We start from the raw sequence: 25,579 nt of genomic DNA on the forward strand, positions 1-25,579 counted from the left end.
AGTTTAAACCTATTTTGTGTTTTTCTTTGAAATCAACAGTTAGGCAAGTCAGGACGTTATACATGACATTTATGTATTTATATACAGCATGCCATAAGTGAAAGTTAAATAGTATTATTATTAGTTAATTAGTATTGCGGTTAAATTGATATTTTGAATATGTATTGTGGCGGCATTTGACAGTAAACTGTTTACGCCGCGTGACGCACGACACAAAGACCCTATACCTGCGGACAGGATGATTGCCAGATGTCGATACATTCCTACCGAATATTTCCAGCTAGCCTAAGGACCGCTATAAATCTTAGAATTTATTTTAGCTAAGGTCCTCCAAAGAGACAAACAGTCGTTGTTTATCAGTCTCGAAGTCGACCACCTACCACGGGGACACACGAGAAATCCGCTATCTCTCACGTACGATGCTTCCCGCTAGCAACACCCTCTCAAGGGCAGCTAGCATCCTTTTCCAACGACCAACACGAATTAGCCAATAAACATTAGTGTACATTTCCCTCACTTTCCGAACCAAAGCTTTTCTCAACGAATCCGATGCCTTCGCATCCTTAGACACATCCCAACGCAGTCTTCCTCCGCACCAGCATCGCGACAAAAAAGTCAGTCTATTACAGCGAGTCAACACACAACGATCGTTACACTTACACGGTTCGAGTCGAATAATTACCTAAGCTCTCGACATCTCGTGCAATCATTGTCCGCACTCGCAGCGCATCTCGAATCATAGCTATCCGAGCTCTAACTTGTAACCGCGCATTCGCGAACCGAATATAATCGCGAGTCCTGCGTCAAGTGTACTCATTGACATTACGGTGAATAAACATTTATCGTTGAATATATCTGAGTTTTCCTTCCGACCCTATCACGACATATCACCTCATTATTTATTTGTAATATTCTTGTAGGTAATTCATAGTTTAAAGCTATTTCGTGTTTCTTTTTGAAATCAACAGTTAAGAAGGTCAGAACATTATAAAATAACTTGTTTATATGGAACTTTTGTTATTCAGTTTTTTAAAATATCTGTTCCATGAGAACACTTTTTAAAGAAGTTTCTAAAGGCAATGTTTCTTTCCATAAAAATTCTACAAGCACAAATATTTTCTTAAACAAATAATTTGTTATAATTATGTCGTAAAACTCGACATTACGAACAATTTTGTACTGTACATATAAGGGCTGGACTCGTTTAGTTTCTGAGATATGCCGGCTTATGGCATGGCAGCCGGAAGAAGTTACCTATATAATAATATATGTCGGATTTGCACTGGGAGTAGGGTTGTGGACGTCAAATCAATCTTCTCGAGAATTAACCATTGGTACGGTACACACGGACGTAGTTTATTGCAATGATAGAATTATTACAGTCTTGACAATTGATCACGGCGGTTCGGCACTCGCGACACTAGTGACGATTGTCTCGGGCTCAATAACGAATTCGCGGCCAACGGGATGACAACAGAACGTACTCACAAAGTCTAAGTCTGGTTAAAACGTGAAATAACCACTGATCGCGAAGATGTTACTCTTTAATCGATGAGATCGCGAGCGAGAGTGACTTTCCCGTCCCGATGATGCCACAGAGGAAAACTATATTGGGGTGTGTCTAAGGACACGAGATCATCGGATTCGTCGAGAAAAACCTTCGTTCAGAAAGTAAGGGAAATTGGCGTTGCCGCTAATTGGTCAATCTCCATACCGGTGGTTAGAAAAAGATGCTAGCCGCCCTTGAGGGAAAGTTGCTAGTGGGAGACGCCGCTCGTTGAAAAATAGGTCTCCCCTATTTTCCCGTAGTTGGGACAAAGACCGTTTATCTGTTTGAAGGACTTTAGTTGACTAAATCTTAAGATTTATAACGGGCCTCGAGCCAGAGCTCGCTATCACCAATGTCGAACAATTACAATCGGATTGAATAACTACAATTGTTTAATTACTGCTATAGTAGACTCTAGGTTACAATGTTGCGGGGTTATCCAAAGTTCCAAAGGCTCCGGTGTTCTTTCATCTCCGACATATAATAATACCTATATAAACCACAAACAAAAGATAAAAACTAGGTTTGGCTTACGCGTTGCTTTATGCGCTAACCGGAAAAATTGACCTCTATCCGAAACCTATGTAAACCACAAACAAAAGATAAGAAATAGATATGTTTAGAGGTCATTTTACCCGTCCGCCGTAAGATGTCCGGCAACAAATACCGATGTATATGTTACCACAAACGCACACCTACAGACTGAATTCACTATAGCCGCACCGGTTATTTTTCATGAGTATCTCAGAAATTAAACCCGCCCAGCCCTATATTAGTCCAGTATAGGAAAAAGTTGTTCAAAATATCGACTTCCATAATGTATCCAAAAATTATCGAAATCGCGGAGAGTAGTTATTTCTACGGATTTACCTAAATTAGGACAGAGTTTTTTAGAAACGAAAGATAATTCTTTTATAATCTTTCCTCCTTCTCCGTTTAAAGTGGTCTTATTTACTGTTAATATTTTGAATTTCCTTGGATGAGATAAATTTTGCAGATATTACCCAGTTTTCTTTTGAATCTATTATGTCAAATATATTGTATATATTGTCAAATATATTGATCTATTGATATATCTTCCTGTCCATTATAGTCTATATTCATTATAGGTTTAAGTTTTCTCTTATTGTCAAGATGTTAACTGGCCTATATTGCCCAATAGAAAATGTTTCTTTGGCTTTTTGGTCCCTTTTTCTGTTTCTCATTCCTTTATTTTTCTTTTTTCAAATTCTCATATCTCACTCTCTATTTTCTCTTTCTCATGTCAACAGCACCTGATCACCCATTATGGGCTAACTGTGCCTAACGCAGCTTGACTTCGATTTTCTTATGGGTATCCGGTTGTTTCTGCATGGCCAAGACTGGCAAATAAAACCAATTACTATCTTATGTAATAATTATATAAGTTATGCAGTCTTTTCTTTTTCTGTAAGAGATCATATATGTAAAACCACTGATACTTGGACCATCTGTTATGAGATGTTTATTTTTTAAAAATATAACTTTTTTAAAAATTTATTAACTTTGGTAAATCTGTTTAATTACTTCGTTGTGGCACGTACATAATGAGAAACGGCGGACTTGTAATTAACTATGCTTTCACCAATTTCGATGATTCTTAAATATATAGCTAATAGTTTTTGTACTTTTATTTATCTTATAGAATCTTTTTTAGTACACGATCTAAACAGATATTTTATTATACATATTCTAAAATATCTGTTCCATGAGAACACTTTTTAAAGAAGTTCCTAATATGGATTAAAAATTATTTCTGTAATGGTTTATATAAACATGTTGACTTTGTACTTACTGCTTATTGCTTTGAACTTGAACACTTAAGTTTATGGCTGGTTTATGACTGGCCTGTCAATGCATGGCCTAAACTCCTGAACCTGGAAATATGAAGTAAATACGAACTAGTTTAACAAGTAACATAATATAACTATACATTATATATTGTTTTCTTTTTTGTACGGTACAATGTTACCATATTAGATTACAAACTGGGAGTGGTGAAACAGACGGCAATTGCAATTAATGCATAGCAAAGCAGGGATTATTAAATATTCACTCTGTACATAAACCAATATAAAATACCCCATTTTCTAGACTTGGCCCAGAAAATGGTAAGATAGCATATATATTTGCAAATATACTTAAGGAAAGTGGCAGCAACAACCAAAACTTATTAGCTTTGGGAAATGTCATACCTAAACTAAAAAATGTTGCAAGATCTAAAGAATATAGAAGAAAATAATTTTATGTCAAAGTAAGAAGTTTAATTAAATATAAAAATGATAATTTTTTAAATTTTATTCATTTATAACAACCAGTAGCGTAGAGTTATTTCTTTGAGTTTTTAAACTTATTTATGGTTGTAAAAGAGTATAGGATTAGAAAAGAAAATAGCGAAATTAAGGCAAAAGATATTAGTGTGAAATAGGATTGATAAAATGAAAGCGAAGTAAGCTGTCAATAAAAGACTGATAGTAATGAATCAAGACTATTGTTCCTGATGCTTTAATTAAACAATAATCAATTTTGTTTTTTTATTTTATATTTAGGAAGCTCTAGATTTGAATTATAATTTGTTTTGCATACTTTCCAGTTTCCAGATAAAATACAAAGTAAGAAAAATTTGAATCCTAATACTATGGAAAAAGATCCAGATTTATCATCATTTAGCAGTTGTGCGTAAAATCTCGTGATAAGCATTCATTAGCCTTTACATTAAAAACGATATTTTTTATATCATTAATTCTAAGTAACAACATAATTTTTATTTTCAGTGTACAAAAAGTTAATTAGTTGTTAAGTCAGATAAGAATAGTCTCCAGAAATTTTAAAATGTATATGCGCATCACTGCAGTGTCAGATACAACGGTGCAATTACCACAAAAATAGCGAGAAGATGGTGAAGAAGAAGATAATGAATTTCCAAAAAAGCTAAAGTACATTTAAATTATATTTTTTATAACTTCATCTGTACAATGCTGTTGTTAAAACCTTAACTTTTTTGTTGAAACAGGTTGATGGAATAAATTTCCTGGTTGCCATTAACACAAAGTCCAATTGTCTAAAAATGTAATTTGTGATAAAGTATAACATTTTTTTTAACATTTATTTATTTCCATGTATTTTTCTTTATTTGCGATCCATGTCTTCTGACTTTAGATAATTTCTAATTATATCTACAATATTTATTAACTTTATGAATATATAAATTTTATTTTATGGCCTATGAGAAACAATTTGAATTTGTTTAATACAAATAAATTCAGGTGGAAATGTTACCACTCCGGAGACAGGCTGCTCTGACAAGCACATAGCCTGATTTCTTTGATGTTTTTGGAGCGATTGAAAAAGATTTAAAGCAATCAATGTTATATGTAATATATAGATAACGATTTTGTATTATTTAAGCATTGTATTGTATAGTATTGTAGTATTGTATAAGCATTTTAGTATTGTAGAAATACTTTCCTAACTTTTTGTTTATAGCATTCACTGCTTTGTTTACTGTTTTATTTAACAGTTATATTTTATTTATACAATAAACATAAATATGTATAGAACATTAAACATAAACTATAGAATGTTTTTTAGCATACCATTCTTCATTGGATAGCGAACTTAAAAGTAGCAATAATTGTAGATATTCTTCATATATTTAATCGATTTCGTTTAGATGAAACGGGTGTTGCACTTACTGTTAAATATTTTTTGGTTAGTTTGCTCAGAACTGAGGAAGATAGAAGTGAATTGTTTCATTGGACAGTATCGATATTAGAGTATATCGTTATATTCAACATCGATACTTGAATTGAAAAGTATCGATATTCGAAACATCGATACTCTATCGCCCATTACTACTCAGTGGACGATTACAACGGTGCCTTGAGTGCGATGTGTTTGTCATCTGAGGAGAATGTTTCGTTATGATATACAAAGTCATGTTACAGAAAATTCATTCTCAGGTTCATCAGACGATGATAATGGCTATATTAGGTAAGTTTGTCAGATGTTCGTTTTGCCACGTGATTCGAACAACTTACAGTAACAGTAATACAAAAATACCACCGGTAAGAATTTTGATTGGAGCAATGTCTACGTTTTGTTTACATGTCATTCAACATTTTTTCGACTTTTAGTACTTAAAACAGGATCGCTGGTACATTACTATAACAAACAATATAGTAAAATACAATGAATAAGTTTATTACCCATGCGAAACGAGTGTCGATCTTGGAGTGACGACATTTATCAATATATGGATAGTATATTTCATGCATTGGCACTTCGTGGCAAAGTGTCAACGTTGTATAAAAATGTTGTATAGAAAAGCAAGCGTCTATTCCGTTTATCAAAATAGATATCTGTTTAGTGTGATGCGATGCATATAATTCCGTTTACTATACTCATAATTTTAATATTTATGTCTGTCATATGCAACATTGTAAAATTATTACATGTAACGTAAAATTGGTCACTCATTTCATATACTCATGTATTTAATCAAATAGTTGTTTATTAACACTTATTTGAAACAAAATTAATAATAGTACAGGTACAGTTTCTTAAAATACATGATAAGTTTTTATCAATATCTGGTTTTGGTTGTATCATTTTTGTATATAATTAGATTATAATTTATTTAATTGTTCAAAACAATTTGACAAGTACATAGAATAAAAAAAATAAAAAGTACTAAGAATAAAAATGATTCATTGATTTACTTCCGCATATAATTAATATTTTAATATAATTATTTTATTACCTTCCACATGTAATGAACGTTTTTAATAATAATAATTTAATACTATTATGATATTACACATGCTATATATCGTAATTCTAAGTACATATATGTACGTGCATTCTATATACGTATCATTTCATGCACATACGTCAATAAACCGATATAATTATAAAATTAAAGATATTTAAATTGTTAAATATTTCAATGAATATTTTTTATATACAAACCTGGCAGCAAGTATTTGAAGGATATGTTTAGCGCTATATGTTTATCATTGAACTTTTTCAGTAATATTATTTTATATGTATGGTAATGTTATTTGACGATACAAGTAAGTTTTAGTTTGTAATGTTTAAAAATTTGATGTATCTCCTCCGAATTTTATTTTTATTTGATCTATTTTAGTAGTTCATGCCTTTTTCAGGAAAAAAGGTTCAAGCTGTTCGACAAGTGAATTCGATGACTCGATTCAAGCAATGTGCGATATTTATGGACAGACACCACCGAGAACTCGACTTAATCGAAAGAAGCGATACATGAGACAAAAACTTAGCGGAGGGTAAGTTAATTAGCGTTTACTTTTCTTATACGCGAAACAGTTGAAGCGTTCCTTCATTTTTCCCAATATATCTCTACATGTTTAATGTTAAATTTTAATAATTGTTTTTCTAATTAATAGAAAATTTGGAAATACAATAAAAACAATAGCCTGAGAAAAACATTTATGAAACCGTACATTTACACGTATTTACATATACATATGATCTTTAATCTAATTTGCAACAATTGTTTTATAATTTGTAAATTGTAAATGTATGTGTAAAATTATATCAAGATATTATTATGAAAGTAGATATCATTAATAAAAATATATTTACGATAAATCATAATGTTATAATGATAAAAATATTATGATCGATCTTTATAATATAATTTTATCAATGTATATGTAAGATTATATATTTTATACAAATAATAGAATAGGATAAAATAGAATTTTTATTTCATTAATTTTTATTAATGTAGACAAATAATAATAAACATGTTGTCTTATTGCAAAAGGTATAGTGGTAAAGGATAAATAGCTATGTAGAAGGCACAATATTTAATATAATTATTTAAGAGACAACATTTAATACATTTTTTAAAAGGATTGTTTTTTTAACGGAGATAGTTAAATGGGGCTTAACTAAATAAATGCAATATAATGCAGTAATACATAATAATACAGTATAATTACAGTTTCTCCAATATTCCATAAGTTTTTTTAAATCATTCGTAAAGATAAAATAAAAAGAATTGTTGTAATTGGTATCTTTAAGTTTTTAAAGCAGTTTATTAACAATTAGTATGAATTTAAGAAAATCCATCATACCTTGTATCCATCTTAAGTGAATCAAAATGAAGAATTTGACTAAAATGGTACTCAATGAGTCACCAATATTTTGTATATAATGTATATCAAAATTAATATGCTATTACAAGTGTTCATGATACATTGCAAACATAAATCAGCGTATTCCAGAAGAGTATATTATAAATTATTTCTGTTTATCAAATAAAATGAAAGAACGAGTTTTTTAAGCGATCTTAAACAATTTTTTCGTAAATGTTAAATTACATATATGAAGTTTTATTAAATATTAAAAGATAAAAATATATTCCTTTACAATTTCATACACGTATTCATATATGTTAAAAAATATATTATACATATCTTTTTGAATACCGTATTTTGTCATATATTTAATCGTACACATAAATTTAATTAATTTTAAGGGAAACGAAATCGTTAGAAAAAGACATACCATCGAAAGCAGCGATCCGCAGGCGCAATACTCTGGACAACATTATTTTTAACGAAATGTGTGACAAAGCAGATAAGGATTGTGAAAACGAGGTGAACCAAGATATAGCGAAGGAAGGAAATCGAAAATGCAAAAGGACATTGAAAGTGTTACGTGGAACTGAAAGAGATTTAAAACTGGATATGGAGGCAGCTTATAATTATAACGAGAAATTTGATCCTCATCAAGTATCTACTCCTAATCATATGAAGGTATAAAATAATAATAAATAATTTGAATTGTAGAAAATTGTTTGGCGAATTTCCAGATGTAAAACTAATTGAAAATTTTTATAGATTGAAACTCGAAATAGATTCCGTAGCTTGCGATCCAAACCTGTTGATGTAGAAGAGAGAAAGCCTAAAGTTAAACTTACCGAGAAAATTCCAATTACTGGTGATAGGGAATCGATCGCGCAATCACCAAAAACGTTGAGTCTTAAAGAACGGGAATTATTTCATGATACATTTTCTTTTTTAATTAGATTGGTATGAGAATATTCTATTACGAATAATCTCGTAAAAAATACATTTATATCAAAAATTTGCACATACTAAAGTTTTGTTTATATTTTGTAGGGAAGTACGGAACGTAATTGCCGTCGGCAAATCAGTCATGAAGAAACGCGGTGGCAAAACGAATTGAAAGATCTAATATGGCTAGAACTACAAGCTCACCATGCTGATCGGAGTCCAATGGCTCAAGATGAGTACTTGTGCAAGCAACGTGAGGCTGTAGAAGGTTTACTTAAAGAAATAATGGAGTATAGGTAAATTATGTAAGAATTTAATAGATTCCTACAGTTATAAAATCGGAAAAGAATTTAAATAAAATAATGTTAATTTTTAGATATGATCCTATTGCGAGTGTAAAGAATGATAATACGCCTTGGATTAATATTAATACCACGCGTATTGATCGAATAGTAAATGTAGGATCTAGTCCAAATATAGAATTAGGTATTTGTCCAGGTTGTCTTTCGATGTATTGTAGAGCATGTGCACGAGCACAAGGTGAAGCTTTACAGCAAGTAGAAGGATTACTGTCTAGGCTAGAGGTAGCAGAAGCACTTTATCCTTCGTCACAAGCCTTTGCTGCACATTATCCTTTATACAAAAGTACAGAATTTATTGGTAGAGTGAAGGCAATGTGTCTTTGGTATAATATGACTAAGCATCATCGACTCAAGTTACAAATACTGGGAAAATTATTAATGATGTCGCATACAAAGAAAAAACACGATGATACTGGAGATTCTGGAATAAGGTGTCAGAAATAATGATATTATCATAACAAAATACGATATTAAACAAGGAAACTTACTCTTTTTTTCGTTTTAGTTCACGATCTTCCGATGTGACCGATCATTTAGAGTGGAAGCAAACTTTGGTACGATTTGATACTTCAAACCAACAAGATGAAAATTCCAGCCCTTCAGATAGCAATAATAGTAATAATTCTTCTGGTTTATCTTTCGTACAATCCTGGCCTTCTACTCCTGAATCGTCATTTACATGTGCAGACGATGATAAAAACGATAGATTTGACTTTTACCTAGTTGAATTCGATCGGCAAGCTTACAGGTGAATATTATGTTAAAGTATTAAAAAATCCTTTTACGTTTAATGAATAGGTTAATTCTTTCTTTTTTCTTTAATTCCTAGGAAGTATATTGAAGATGTATTAAAGACTAGAGGTTTAAGAAAAAGTTTAAATTTTCTTGAGAGATTACATACTTCTGTCTTGAGGAAAGCAAGGTTGACGTTAGAAAAAAGTGATATAAGTGAATCTAATAATACTTTGAACGAAGAGTATGAAGGCGATGAAGAATTGCGACGATATGGCGTGTGGAGCTCCGAAGCAAGAGAATTAAATCTTCCATCTTATAGGTAAAACGTTCGTATATACAGGGTGGTTGGTAACTGGTGGTACAAGCGGAAAGGAGGTGATTCTACGCGAAAAAAGAAGTCGAAAATATAGAATAAAAATTTTTCGTTTGAGGCTTTGTTTTCGAGAAAATCGACTTTGAATTTTCGCTCGGTACGCGTGCGATACGTTATAACGAATCTCACCGTAGATCGTTGTCTCGATGGAAAAACTAAAAAGAAAAAAAATTTAACAAAACATGTTTATTCTATATTTTCGACTTCAGTTTTCGCGTAGAATCACCCCCTTTCCGCGTGTACCACCAGTTACCAACCACCCTGTATATATTTTGTTTATATTTTATTCTAAAAGTTTTGCATTAAATAACAAAAAAAATTTTTAGGGCTGCTTTCGTGTTTTTGTCTCGAGTTCCGTTAGATGTTGTTCATGAGTTTTTAAGAATGAGATTAGAACAAAAACCAGAACAACCTAGTCCACTATCAGTTCGACAACTTATGCGTGAACTTAGAGAAGGTCTTAGAATTGCATGTATCCATCGCGACAGATTTGCAGCTCATTCTTGTGCAGCAGTTGTCAATAATAATGATAGTTGCGAAAATTTATTTCAAGAAAACGTGAAAGATTTTGACAAAAGTTTGAAGGCTGTTTTTGAAGTATATCTTGATTACCTTCAGCAGTGGGTAGATATGGTACAGCATGACAGTTTCCACAAAAATTTGATTATGGATGAGTGGATGTTTGTAAAATCAATAGCAGGAAATATATTAAATGGATACGAGATTGCGGGAGTTAAATTCTGGTGAGTTACATCGTAATATTTTTGTAATGTATATATTCTTCCGCGTTTTATTTTATAGTGAAATCGCAAAAACTATGATTGAACAAGTTAAAGAATACCTTAACGAGAGACCACGGGAGATTCAAGAAAATTTTGAGGATTGGAATGATGATGATTGGTCAAACAGGTAAAATTGGATTACTTTGTAAATTATACTATAAATGTTTTTACTTTATTCTGGCATATCACTCAGATTTCAGCGAATGTTTGTACGACGTGAATGGCAAGGAATGTTTGTAGAAGCTCGGGAGAAGGTGGTTAAAGGTGTTATGCTTGCTAAGTGTTTGAAACGTGATATTGTAAATTGGTCTATCTTTGACAAAGAATTAGAAAAATCATTAACATCTTTAAAGGTAAAAGTTATTATAGATTAAGCTAGAATTATTCCTTTACAAAGAAATATTCCTTATATATTTAGGATACAGTCATGGATCTCAGACTCGATATCACAAACGTTATTGAAAATTTTCAACGTGATCTCAAAAAAATAGAAGAATCAAATTATGAATATGATCGATCTGCTATACGTTCAAGAATAAGGGAAATACTTCATCAGGCTTATCGAATGGGGTTTGATTACCATAAAGAAACATGTAAACTATTTGCACTTGAAGAAAAAGCTATTTTAGCTGAAAGTCTGGTTTCTTTCGCCTTTTTGTGGATGGAGTTCGTTAGAACACGATGTGAACGTGGAAGAGGTTTACGACCTAGGTGGGCAAATCAAGGTTTAGAATTTTTAATTACAGTATGCGAACCACATAATACCAAACATTTAACTGATGAAGAATTTGAGGAATTAAAAACCTGTATGGATCGTTGTATTTCGCACGTTGTTGGAAGTGCAAGTACTGCTACAAATGAAACAGAAAGTAAAGTTCTATTTTTATTCTATGTTTGAGCATTATTTATTCTTTAATCAGATGTTGATCAGCTGTCTTCATTGCAGATTTAAAAAGGTTACCTCATTCAAGAGCGTCTTCACCTTGTCATACTAGAAGCAGAACTGCGAGTTTAAGTCTCCCTCAGAAATCTAGAGATAATGTTAGATCTCCAGATATTCCAACGAGTTCTAGAAAATCCTTTTCATCAAGTGTGGTTGATGGAAATGTAGGTATTACTATAAATAGTTCTGACCATACTGTACCCAGGCAGGAAAGAATCAATCGGGCTATAAGAAAAGTTGAATGTGATATTGACGAGAGATTAAAAGGCCGCGAACTTATAGGGCAAGTTACTGATAGAAAAGCTGTTGATAGAGTTCGTATTAAAGCAAGAAGAGTTACCTTTACTTGGCAAAGAGGTATTAAAATAGGTAAGCTCAACTGAATATCAAAATGTATTAATTTTTATTTTAATATACATTATACATTAAAATTCTTCTTTATAGGACAAGGAAGATTTGGTAAAGTATATACCATAGTCAACAATCAAACTGGTGAGTTATTAGCTATGAAAGAAGTTCAGTTTCAACCTGGGGATCATAGAGCAATTAGACGTGTTGCCGAAGAGCTACAAATATTTGAAGGAATTCAATACAAACATTTAGTACGATACTATGGACTAGAAATTCATCGTGTAAGTTGATGTATATATAATAGAATATTCATATTTTTACAAATACATATGGATAACATTTGCCTTATTGTAGGAAGAAATGTTAATTTTTATGGAATTTTGCGCTGAGGGAACGTTAGAAAGTCTAGTAGCGGGCAGTGGAAATGGTCTACCAGAGTCATTAGTTAGAAAATATACACATCAACTCCTTTCAGCTGTAGCTGTACTCCATTCGCATGGAATAGTACATCGCGACATTAAATGTATGTTTTATATTGTAATATAACAATAATATATTATCCTGTACGTATATGATTTGACCACAAATCATGAAATATTTATATTTTATATCTAGCTGCAAACATTTTTTTAACGGATGAGGGTAATTGTTTGAAACTTGGTGATTTTGGAAGTGCTGTGCAAATTAAAGCACATACTACTATGCCGGGTGAATTACAAGGTTTTGTTGGTACTCAAGGTTAGCTTCAGCTTTTATTTATGATTACAGTAATGCCCACGAGTATGCACATTCATATATGTGTTATAGAAATAATTGTAACAAATAACAATAGCTTCCTGTACCTCATTCTAATATTTGTGATATTGTGTCTTTAAAAATAATTTAACATTTAATATTTGCACATAGCTTACATGGCACCAGAAGTATTTATGAAATCAGAAAGTAGTGGACATGGTAGAGCTGCTGATATTTGGTCAGTTGGTTGCTGCGTTATAGAAATGGCGAGTGGACGAAGACCTTGGTCAGATTATGATTCTAATTATCAAATTATGTTTAAGGTATGTGATAGTAATCACGCTTCCCTCCAGAATGTTTATCTTTTACATTGTTTTATTTTATGTATTAATTCCTTTAGGTGGGAATGGGTGAAACTCCAGCATTGCCCAAAAATCTTTCCATTGAAGGAGATAACCTAATTAGAAAATGTTTACAACATGATCCAAAGAAAAGGTTGACAGCAAATGCCTTACTTACACTTCCGTTTACACAAGCATACGAAGATGTTAACGCCGACTTGTTGATACTGCGACAATAAGCATAATAGGGATAGTCAATTCGTATGTAGATTCTTTCAGTTTGAAAGCATAAATTAACTTATAACACCGTTGTTACCTGCATCAGGTTAAATATATTGATAGTTCATATACTTTTACCATACCAGTTTCCTCTCTCAGATTATTTTACGGTTGTTTTCTTGTATTTGTATTCTAAAAAGTGGGAAAAATTAGGCATCTAGATAGTAAGTACTAATCTGGTTATGCAGTATTAAGGCGAAAATGTTTTAAGAAGAAAAGTAATTTTCTAACATAAAGCATGTATTTTTAATACTATAGCAACAAAATATACTGCAGCTGATGTATGTAAATTTTTAACATTCCTACCTTTGAAGAAGGTACTTACATTGTGTACATACATACATATATGTATAATATTGTTGTAAATTATTTTACAATACAGAAAATAAATTGTTTGTTTTTTGTAGTTAAACATTGCACTGTGATTAACGAAAACATTGTATTTTTAGAAAAAGGAAATAAAAGTGGAAGGTGGTGCCACAATAGTGTTTATTTTTGCACAAGAAAACGTACACATGATACAACATACTTGCCGCAAATTAGTTAATTACAGAGGTATGCTGTGTATACTTTCCATATAAACAGAAAGTGAAGTGCGCTTACAAGTTTAACATTACTAAATATATATATCGCATACGAAGACGACTATTTCATAAAGAATTTTTTTTTTTGCGATTCTGCAATTGTCACCTATCATTACCAACTGTGTTTATTATTTTATTACATCTTATAAGATATATGATATAATTTCATATCAACGACAGCAGTCTTCGTAAGGAATATTTGTATTTTGAAATAATGTCTGACTGAATTTTTATATATATGTTATTTTAGCCCACAATCAGTTGACTTTATTTCGTAAGTAATTCTAATAAGTTTAGCGTATGTTCTATTTGATAGAGTCGTCGCTATGTTGGCTTTCGCCTGATATGCGCGATATTCTTGGCCGCGAAAATACGATCGCAACAGTTTTGCGATCCGCATAACTACTTCTAATGGTGACATCCCGTTTCATTTTAAATTTAATAGGTATTTGCAGCTTAAGATTAAAAATAATACAGAACACTTTCATACATATATCGTACACATATGCGCGAAAACAGATATAGATTTTTTATATTTAAACGTTTCTTGATATGTGCGTATGTGTACGTGTATTGAGTTATATATGTATATTTATATATAATTTTATTTAGTAACAGTATAAGGAACCACCACAATTCCTCGCATTATTTGAAGATTCACTCTACGTTTAAGTCGAAGCAAACAATTGCTCAGACCATGAATATAAAATTTCCGATTTAATGTAATACGCAACAAATTCATCACTTAACGACAATATATGTATTAGATAAAACACTATTTTCAATAGAACATTTATGCTTTAGCGCAAGAAAACTTTGCTAAGCCTTAATGACAACCCTAAAACACGCGTGTTTTGCACATTGGAAGTATGTACTTTATAACAAAGCTAACAAACAGCTTCGTAAAATATAAATAATGTCAACAAATGTGTCGTAGTATGTAACGTGTGTTACTCTATGCATATGTATAGGCGTATATATGTTTATGTATATATGTGTGTATATATATATCATTTCTGTTTGATTCTAAATTACGGTAAAGTATGATAATTTGATACAATAGGATGAGAGTAATGATGTAAGTGACAGTAGCGCCGATCGTTAATATTTCTATCCTTTGAAATGAAAATTGAATTTTTCACTATCGACAGAGCTTGGTATATAAGAAAAGTAGCGTTAGTTACAGTAGTAGTTAATTAGACGTAGAACATTAATGTGATAGAGAGATAGAGCTATCATCAACGTTTGCCTGTCTATCGAAGAAGGGCAAACCATTGACCTACCTAAGAATTGGACAAGAGTTTACTGTGCGGGCGCCAAAACACGAACGATTGGCCACGTTTAGAATGTGTTGCGACAGACGAGGTCCGTGCGCTAGAAATCTTTTCTCTACCTTACCGAGTTATTTAGTATTTCAACTTCTATTCGTGTACTCTGTCTCTTCGTTGTCTTTACTGTAAAGGTATCAAACTATAAAACAAGCTTAATACCGCGAATGATATATTTTTACAGCCTTTACGATTGATATTTTATGTTTCATACTCGACAGCAATTTTATAATTTTGATATGATATAAATAAATCTTTCACTTAATAACAGTTTAGTAAATCTAAAACACGTGTTTAAGATTTTGTACTTGGTGTTTAAAGTGCTTCCGTTACGAAGAAATTTATATCGTGATGCTTTGCGATTAAATTTTTTTGTTATAATAATTTAATAATATCTGTAAAGTATACGTCAGATTGTACAAAATATATACGTTTCCTTCTTATGACGTAAAAGTAATCAAAGTTTCCAATCGTTTAATTGGCACGTATTATTATGTATTACGTTTCTACTGTTTCATGTCGAAACATATCATCTTTTTGCCAAATAAGGCAGTTTGTTTCAAAATTGTATTTAAGTCTGTTGCATCCTTTACATCATTTTTAACGTAATAGCGTTTTCCTATTCTTAGTGAATAATTTTGGCTTGAGAAAAATATGACAAAATTGTAGTTGAAATGAAAGCGATATTAAGATAGAAAAATTGGACACTAGCAGGGTTAACAGGAAGATTTGGTACTTTCTCACACGAAATAGTTGAATCATCATAGCACTGAATAAACGTATTCTTGTTTACAGTTTTAAACGATGGGTTATTATCAATTCTACAGAAAATAACTGTGGTATGTTAATTGCTTACAATAATTGAGCTATAAAGTTTACTTAGAGTGACTCGTGAAAGTATTTGAACACCCTTTAAAACAGAATATCTTTTCTCACATTGGACCAAACGACTTGAATTTTTTTTGGGAACATAGATGAATTAGTTAACCAGTTTATAAAAATATTTGAAAAAATTGCAACTGGTCGAAATCACGAAGAAAATAGTAAAGGTCTTTTGTAAAAAGAGATTGTAAAATCTCCTTATCCGAGCCTGTAATAAAAATTTGAAAGATGTGTTAAGATTTATCTTAATTATATACGTACTGAAAACTTCATCGAAATCGGTTGATGCAGAAACAAGGGACAGGCATCGAAAAATGTAAGAATCTTTAGATGTATTACAGTCATAGGTCCAAACTCGTGAGAAACTGCGATTTTCACCATTTTTCGCCAATCGTTTGTGACTCATAGTAACGTTAACCACCGATCCATCTAACTTGTCAAAAGAAGTCAAGACGTTTGGTTCGATATTAAGAAAGATAGTTCTGTTTTAAAGGATGTTCGAATACTTTTGTGAGTCGTTGTATGTGAAGATAAAGGTACATCGATATTCAACTATGTTTTGTCAAACGTGATTAATTAATGCTTTCTCCTGAGACAGAATACCACATTTTGGATGTCTTTTTCATTCAATGCATACAGATTCAATAAAATGTACGCTTCATAGTGAGACAACTAACAATAAAATCTACGCTCATGGAGCTAACAATAAAAGTAAATGTCATTGCTTCCAAACATATCGATATATCTCATTTAATCGTCGAATTACTCTTAAATTATTTGAATTTCACAACATGAAGCTACGTGTATTAACATTTTCGTAGTTTCTAAATATCCCTAGATATTATTAACTAATCGTTTGATTACATTTAAGGTTACATGTCACTATAGAACATCCAATTCACGTGGCTAAACCCGTTAAAGCACCGATAGTTTAACAATACAACTAATTATTAGAATTAGACCCCCTTTAATCGTGAATGCACGATTAAAACCAAGCGATAGGGAAATAACGAAACTTCGCTTTCGGTGGAAAGGAACTTCCAGCGCTCGGACATAAATGTTCGAGGATCTTCGTAACAGGACTAGAGTTTTACAATGACCGATCGATCTATATTGCCTACTACACGCAGCGACTACCGTTTAAACGTTTTCGTCTCGGTTTGTTCGGCTTTGGTCGTCAATTACCTGATAAACATTTGTACGCGTGTACCTACTTAACAACAGATGAGATTACAGTGTCCAGTGATTTGCGAAGAATTTTTTAAGTTTATTAACGATTAGATGATTAACGCAGTTTTCTTCTAGATATGTATATCGATAACTGTAATAACAAGATGAACGTGATATTTCTATACATGTATTGCTCGTAATAGAAGGCTTCCTTCATACGGTAATTTATAATCTTTGTTAAAACAAATTGTGCCATTTGATGGAGAGTCTTTGCATATTGAAGTTTAATTCTGTAATATAATATATTAGAGAGAGAGAGAGAGAGAGAGAGAGAGAGAGAGAGAGAGAGGGGGAGAGAGAGAGAGAGAGAGAGAGAGAGAGAGGGAGAGAGAGAGAGAGAGAGAGAGAGAAGCAATTATTTTAACTGAGTTTAAAAAATATTATAGTAACTTAAAATTAAGGCAACGAATCGTTTCTTACTTAAAATATTGTAATAAAATATTGTTACATGTAAATATGTAATAATAATTGAGTCCACTTTGAAAAAAAAAGACATTTTACGTTACCCGTATTAAGTTATCCCGACAATAAGAATTTTGTCGTTTTAATCCTTTAGTTTTTAATATAAAAATGTAAAACTGATATTAGTTGCACATTTTGTTACAAAGTTTCTGCAACTTTGATTTCCTCTCCTTTAAAGCTTGAAAAGTTTGACTTAATACACTCTGGCCCTGGGAACATGTATATCTTTTCTAATTTTAAAATAAAATTAAAACAGTTTCATTAAGATAACCATAGATTACTATTTTTTACAAACAAACTACTATCTTTAATTATCAGAAAAATTATCGACAATATTATACGATACTTAAAAGAAGATATTAAATATCAAATATGTAAACTGGGAAGAATAGCGAGACAAAATTTCTTTCAAATGACACAATTTCTTTTGGTTATTTCTATTCGTATTTGCGTTATTATATCACGAACATGAATCGAGGGAACAATCAAATACAAAATTCACTATGATATGTAGAATTATTAGCTAAAATGCATTCATTGGAAACAGATTGTTCGAAATAGATATAGAAAGTTTTTGCATCGGTTCTGTTCTATTCCTATTCATGATTTTAAAGAGGAATCAAATCAGCGATATCTAGCAAATTGTGTGAGTTCTAATGCGAACAGTTCTCTTAAACGCTTACTATTCGTACTACGCTAAATACTTTCTCAGACGAGCTCGAGTATACTTCCTTTCGATATGATTTCGGACTCGCAACCGAGAAATGATCATTATTTCTATCTAGCATCTTAATACTTTGCTTTGGCGTGACTTTATCTCTTAGTCGCCACTTTATCTCTGATTCGCTCTGTTTAACATATCTGCCATGTCCCATAAGCTTTGCTTGAGCGTTTGAGCGAAACGTGTTGCGTTCGTCCTGCCATCGCTATGAAAAGCAGATACAGAAAATATGATGCCGTTGCTTCTCAGATTGTAAGCGCAACCGTAACCGTCTGGCACTACTGGACCGTAACCAATGATTGCATCGTTTTTCGAAGTTACCTGAAAATTGGATATTTCTTGTTAGTCGACATTTAAAGTACGGGCGAGATTAAAATAGGGATTATTAGAATTTAAATTATTAAGAAGATTATTAGAAAAAATAGAATTTAAGCAGAAATTCGATTGATCGATTTGTTTAATGTTTCGATGCTACAAGTAAATGTTAACCACTTCAATTGTAATTTATTAAGTACTAAAATTGTCAAATTGTAAAATCGTAAAATCATAATCTTTATGCAGTATGAGTCTGTAACCTGCAGTGTCATGGATAATTATAAACTCAACCTTATTTTTAGATTTTTCACAATATTAAAATGAGAAAACATTAAAATTGAGAAAATCGTTTATACAATTTCATATTGTAATATAAAATAAAGCTGAAGATACAACAAGCAGAAATTTTCTTTCGAAGTTTGGATGAAATGAATTTTACTCCTAGAATTGTGTTTGTTGCTGTGAAGAAATATGAAATATGTTAATTTTGTTACATTTTCATTCAATATTTAGTGGCTTTCCTTTTATTTTTTTAAAGCGGATTTTATTCTTTTTTAAGTTCAATATTTTCTATAGATAGTTTCTTTTGATCGTAAACTTTTCCAGAATTCTCCACAGGTTTTCGATTGGATTCAGATCAGCACTCAATGCTGACTAATAATTCTAATTATAAGTAATAATTCTATTCCGTAATCTTGAAACCACTTGTTTGTAGTGGCAGCTGTATGAATAGGAGCATTGTCTCGTTAAAAAAATGTTTTTTGCTTTCCATTTCAGTTATGTAAGGTAATAATTCACCATGTTACATGTCCTAATATCCTGTAGCGTTCAATCTATCTTTTACAAAAACAATTTCACTCAACATATCCAGGCATGATCAGTGGTGTCTTGAATATATTGAAGAGATAATGCAGAAAATGTGTTTGAGTCTATAATTATTCACAGCGCTGTATACCTAGTAATTTATCAGTTTGCTAACGTAATTAGCTGGCAAATTACTGTGCTCGGAGACTCTAATAAATTATTATATTAATAATCTCGTAATCAATTTGGACATAAAGATGTACAACTAATAATTTATGTAGTATGCAGAATCAATCTGATAGATAATGATGATGATGATGAAGTGCCACAGATCTGTTTGGTCATCGTGTATAATGACCTCGTGTGGACAACTTTGAGGTGTTGGAGAACGAAAGCCTACATGAAAGTGGCATACATGTGAGAGTTTCAAGTATCGATCAATCGTTGATCATCATTATTAACCTGTGACGTGGAAAGAGCAAAATGATTGACGATCTTATAAGCCTGATCAGTGAAAATATCCGGGATTGGCTCTCCAGCTTCTTGCGCGGCGTAACGGAGGCCCATTAAGTGGTTGTCGATTCCATAACCATTTATGTTGTCGTTCATTTCCTTAGTCTGTCTTTGTACTGCCAAATCAAACAGCTCCTTGATCCTCTCTTGCTGAAAAAGCCATTGCAAACGGACCATTTCAATGGTGAACGAAAATAACATATACATATGTATATTCTATATTTATATATCTACACTTCTGTAGTAATTCATTAGAAATGTTAACATTAAAGAATTATTTGTACGCAGAAAATGAACATATTAAGTTCATGTTAATATATGTAAATGTATACGTGTATATATATATAAGTACTTTCGTATACATGATGCCTCGCATTTTGTTGTACATATTCATTAATATTAATTACTAAGAAAAATCAATTTCGAAAATTTATTGTACCTTTGAACGAATTTGATTCCTGCACAAAGGCAGAATGTACGTTAATATGCATCGTGTATTATATGTCGTATATTATAGCGTCGTATATTATTCACTGATAAAAAATATTAATATATTTATATGTAACGCATATTTAATTGAAGCACGGTTGACAACGTACTGAATTTTTAAAGTGCTGTATTATAAAAGACAGAAAATGTAATTTGTTATGCTTTTTATCGGTGGTCTTCATATACTAACTCTGAGACGAACTATAGTTTTACTTTAGGTAAAGTTAGAAAATAAGAAAATGTTCAGGAAAATGTTTGTTTGAGCGTTTGTTGAGCGTGAATTTAAAAGGAAATATGTACAGTATAATCTCTCTTATTCGAATATCCTAATATCCAAACGCTGTATTATCTAAACATAGTATTTCTCAGTATTCCCTTTTTCATTTCTCTTCTTTCAAATATATACATATTTTACTAGTGTTCATATATAACATACTCTATCCTTGATTCGATTGATTGAGTTTTGATTATAAGAATTTATTATGAAACTAATAGCGTTCTAACTATTGAAACAAACTACGACATAATTAAAAAACTCGAAAGTGGTGCAAGTGCAACAGAATTACCAAGAATACATAGTGTTGGGAAAGCCGCGATCACAGACATTAAAAAATAAAAATATCATATTGAAAATTATCCGATGCATATTGCTCTGATGCTGGCAATAGTAAAAAAGCCTTAAATATACTGAGGTAATGAAATAGTTTCATTGCAATAAAGACGATAATAATGGCTATTCTACACAAATGAAAGCAACAAACAAGCTCCAGATTTTCTGAAAGACATTGATTTCTACAACTTGCTGTAGATTCGTTTCGTTCCACTGAACGTGGTCACTAATAGCTGTAGAAGGCGCGTGTGATCCTAAACACGCAATTAAAAAGAAAAGTAACAAACGAAAGTGACGATGAAGAGGTGCCTTTTTGTAAAAGATTTCGATGATTCGCAATACAAGAAGAGATTCTTCTGTATGCAGAATTATGTGATTCAGCAGTTAACAAGATATGGGATTCATAAATATTTAAAGAATCTGTCAATTAATCTGTATTTGAATAAATGAAATTCCACATCGGGAAAATGATCGTTTCATTATCGGAAAATTTCATTATCCCAACAGTTTTGTCTCCTTATTAGTTCGGATAAGACAGGTTTTACTGTATTTCGATGATACTGACTTATAACTTATAAGAGCTTCGTCTCAAAATAATATGAGGAACCAATTTATACAAAAGAAAATCGTAGAGCTCCATTTAAGGAAAAGTGGAACTGTGTCGGTGCATTCTTCTTTATAACCTTTTCCTAACTATAACTTTTCGCTCCAATAAAACTACAGTCCGTCCCAGTTACTAAAATTATTTTGTATATAAACCATTACGATTTAATTAGTACTCGTTTGTTCTCCCATTGTCAACTGTTAATTTGACATTTGAGTACCTAGTATTTCTTTCGTGAAAATCATTGAAAACTAACTTGATCGGAAGTTATGCATATAAGAAGAAAACATTGTCTGGTTGTGGCTATATACGTACATAAATATTTTTAGGCGATCAACCACCCCATTTTCTGTTGTTAGTGCAAACTACGAAACATTCTGTATACGGTACACGAAAACGAGTGTATCCACGGAAACGTATGGGCTCGTTAGTCGTTAGGGTAGAAAACTACACGCACGGAGGGAGTCAATTTCATTATCGTGCATTTTCGATGAACAGCCGAGTAATTGCAGGATAGAGGACGGCTGAAATAACATCGTGATAAACGAGAAACAACAGTCAGCTCGCCGTGCCATTTTCCAGACGAGGGTAAACCGCGGAAAGAAAGCAAACGGTAAACCCCCATGAAACTCGCCCGAGGCCACTCGAGAGACCAGGCAAACACTCCAACGGGAAAAAGAGCGAACACGGTCTAGTTTAATTGATTGCCTTTTTCTTCAAGAGTCTCCCTTCTTTTATTATTTCGTTATTTTTCCCATCTATATAGACTTGTCCACCGCTTGTCGTTTTTGTGGAATCGTATTTATGTTCTCGGTTCTTCTTTTCGGATTAATGCTGTGTACGTACACCTCTGTAGATGAGTATGAGAACTTGCGAAAAGTGAAAGAAACATGAAAAGCTCGAGTAATTTGGGTGAAGCTGTGAAAAGACTGACTAGACTTCGATTTCGATGATTTTTGGTATATTGTAAAACTTAAGTTTTGTAAAACTTAAGTTAACTAAGGTTTTGAGTTACCTTTTTCTATGCATATAAGGGCTGGACTTGCCTAGTTTTCGAAATATTTACAAAGAACTGCTGGTGGAAGAACTGAATTCTGCGTACAGTATGCGATTATTTCTATAAGTATCAAAAATAGGAAAAGATGTCTCGAATAAAAGTTGTATGATATCAAAGAGGACATAATCTGGAGTAATTAGATTCTTTTGCTGATAGCCAAGTAGATGTTATATGAAGATGACATATAGGTTTCTTTAGATAGAATCATATAATTTTAAATACAGTAATCGATCCGCCTCGGCATTCTCTACAAAGAAAGTATTCACCTAATTATGTAGAAAAATCATTAGTTTAGAAGATATTTTAACTTTAATTTGTAAAATTTAACGTATTAAACTATCAGCTTGCGTCTTTCTTTGTCTACCGTACGTTAAATTTGACAAATTAAAGTTAAAATATCTTCTAAACTAATGACTTTTCTGCATAATTAGGTGGCCACTTTTTTGTAGAGAATGTTGAAACGGATCTATTACAGTATTTAAAATTATATGATTCCATAAAAAAAAATGTATATCACCTTCATATGATCTCTACTTGGCCATCTATGTAAAAGCTAACTTCACCAGATTATGCTCTCTTTCATACCATACTACTTTTGTCTGAAACATCTTTCTGTACTTTTGATACTTACAGAAGTAATCGTGTTTATACAACTAAAGCGAACATACTGTAGTTGCGCATGTTTGGCAACGTATGCATTAATATTGGTTGCTGGATGTCTCATTATCCGCCGGATAAAATAACGCCTAAACCAAACCTAATTCTTTTGCTTATACTTTATCGGTTTGGGTCAGGTGTCATTTTTCACACTCAGCAACCAATTCTGACATATACGTTACTATCGTTATATATCATGTTTTACTTATAGTTTATCGGTTTGGGTTAAGTGTTATTTTTCACACTCGATAATCAATGCTGACACATACGTTGCCACAGATGCGCAATTATAGGTAGAATTCACCGTAGCAATTTTTCGCGAGTATCTCAGTGACTAAACGAATTCAGCCTTTATATGTATAGGAGAAATTGTTCAAAATATCAATTTCTACAACATATTCTAAAATCACCGAAATCGGAGCCTAGTCAGTCTTTCCACAGTTTCAGCGTAATCTGAAGCTTAAGTAATTGGATGGTCGTTATGTTTTGAAAATATCTCGTCTATGGGGAGTATCGTGTCGCTACAAACGACAAACTCTACGAAATACAGCCAAGTTTCAGTTACACTGTAAATGGTGAACTGAACTCTTTTGGTGCCATCGTCTAGGGTGTTGCTTTGCTGATTCGTGGTTTGACTTTCGGGATCCCCTTGGCACATGGCCTTCGCCCAGGCCAGAGCTTCCGGGCTGGCTGCTCTGATGCAATCGATTCTTCCTAATGCGAATCTTCGAATGCCTGCGCTCTCGTAAGTTGCTACTAAGTTTCCATGCAATCTGTTCCAAACAAAAGATTTTAGACATAAGAATTTATTATTAGCTTTTTTACAGTTGTTAATAAATTTAGAGTGCATATGTACAGTATCCTGAACAATTATAAACTCAACCCTATTTTTAGATATTTCATAATATTAAAACAAAGATTGACAAAATTGTTTATATAATTTCATATTATAATATAATACAAAATTGAAAATACAACAAACAGAAATTCCCTTCTTTTGAGGTTTGCAAGAAATTAAATTTTCTCTTAAAATTATGTTTGTGGCTGTGAAAGAATATAAACTCAATTTTCTTATGTTTTCATTCAGTATTTAGTGGATTGCTCTTTATTTTTGATTACTTCTATTAAACTATTAGATACACTATCCTCTAACTTATTTAAAGTTGTGTTTCAAATAATCGCCCACATTGATTTTATTCTTTTTTTTTTTAAGTTCAACGATATTTTCTATAGTTGGCTTCTCCTGATCGTAAACTTTTTTAACCAAGAATTTCCCACAAGTTCATGATCGTTTTCAAATCAGCATTCAATACTGTTCATGTTAATAATTCTATTGCGAAATCTTGAAACCACCTTTTTTGTAGCGGCCTCCTTTTGAGAAATGTCTTTTGTCTTCTGTTTCAGTCATGAAAGGCAATAATTCGCCATGTAACATCTCTCGATATCCTGTAGCGTTCAATTTAACTTTCGCAAGAACAATTTCACTTAACATATCTAGACATGATCAGTGGTTTCTTGGAAATACTGAAGAGATAATGCAGAAAATGCGTTCGTGTCTCGAATTATTCACCACACTGTTAATAAATATGTCGGGGTTGCATTGAGGATCAGGTTGGGGGCGTTCGGCGAGTTGCCCTGAGGGGCAGCCATCGTTGCGATATCACGCAAACACCGTTTATTAACACAAATATCGAGAGTACAGAACCGGCGATCAACCCGGGGATTAGATGCTCGCGGTACTGGTGACGATGGTCTCCGGTTCGGTTACGAATACGCGGCCGACGGGGTGAT

The 25,579-nt window shown here is 32.2% G+C and overlaps 2 protein-coding genes and 1 long non-coding RNA gene across 5 annotated transcripts in view; 2 read left to right on the forward strand and 1 right to left on the reverse strand.

The window, feature by feature from the left end:
• Nucleotides 1–3,407: 3,407 nt before the first annotated feature.
• On the forward strand, nucleotides 3,408–4,675 carry LOC117215588. Of its 2 annotated transcripts, none has more exons than XR_004489147.1 (4): nucleotides 3,408–3,457; nucleotides 3,548–3,678; nucleotides 4,161–4,503; nucleotides 4,581–4,675. It is a non-coding gene; the product is annotated as an uncharacterized LOC117215588 (long non-coding RNA). The 2 variants fall into 2 exon arrangements; XR_004489146.1 differs by lacking the exon at nucleotides 3,408–3,457 and having other exon boundaries at nucleotides 3,553–3,678; nucleotides 4,161–4,242; nucleotides 4,342–4,503.
• Nucleotides 4,676–5,391: 716 nt separating this feature from the next.
• On the forward strand, nucleotides 5,392–14,560 carry LOC117215581 (mitogen-activated protein kinase kinase kinase 4). The gene is made up of 18 exons (XM_033461930.1): nucleotides 5,392–5,560; nucleotides 6,736–6,870; nucleotides 8,091–8,370; nucleotides 8,455–8,646; nucleotides 8,737–8,927; nucleotides 9,008–9,424; nucleotides 9,499–9,741; nucleotides 9,823–10,047; nucleotides 10,428–10,844; nucleotides 10,903–11,010; nucleotides 11,077–11,236; nucleotides 11,302–11,752; nucleotides 11,830–12,195; nucleotides 12,271–12,458; nucleotides 12,532–12,700; nucleotides 12,793–12,915; nucleotides 13,084–13,235; nucleotides 13,313–14,560. The coding sequence occupies exons 1-18, from the start codon at nucleotides 5,481–5,483 to the stop codon at nucleotides 13,490–13,492; spliced, it is 4,077 nt and encodes a 1,358-aa protein (XP_033317821.1). The 5' UTR covers nucleotides 5,392–5,480; the 3' UTR covers nucleotides 13,493–14,560.
• A 3,737-nt stretch (nucleotides 14,561–18,297) lies between these two features.
• The window catches only part of LOC117215585 (choline O-acetyltransferase), a 30,701-nt gene continuing 23,419 nt past the window's right edge, over nucleotides 18,298–25,579 (reverse strand). The window contains exons 7-9 of one of the 2 annotated variants that reach the window (XM_033461944.1): nucleotides 24,375–24,561; nucleotides 20,321–20,521; nucleotides 18,298–19,060 (exon numbers count right to left, since the gene is read on the reverse strand). In XM_033461944.1, coding sequence (XP_033317835.1) covers nucleotides 18,851–19,060; nucleotides 20,321–20,521; nucleotides 24,375–24,561 — 598 coding nt within the window. In that variant the 3' untranslated portion in view covers nucleotides 18,298–18,850. Of the gene's footprint in view, nucleotides 19,061–20,320; nucleotides 20,522–24,353; nucleotides 24,562–25,579 lie in introns of both variants that reach the window. The other variant, XM_033461943.1, reaches the window with a different exon arrangement.

The sequence above is a fragment of the Bombus bifarius genome, unplaced genomic scaffold (genome assembly GCF_011952205.1).
Source record: "Bombus bifarius isolate JDL3187 unplaced genomic scaffold, Bbif_JDL3187 scf7180000009739, whole genome shotgun sequence".
In the NCBI taxonomy this organism is placed as follows: domain Eukaryota; kingdom Metazoa; phylum Arthropoda; class Insecta; order Hymenoptera; family Apidae; genus Bombus; species Bombus bifarius.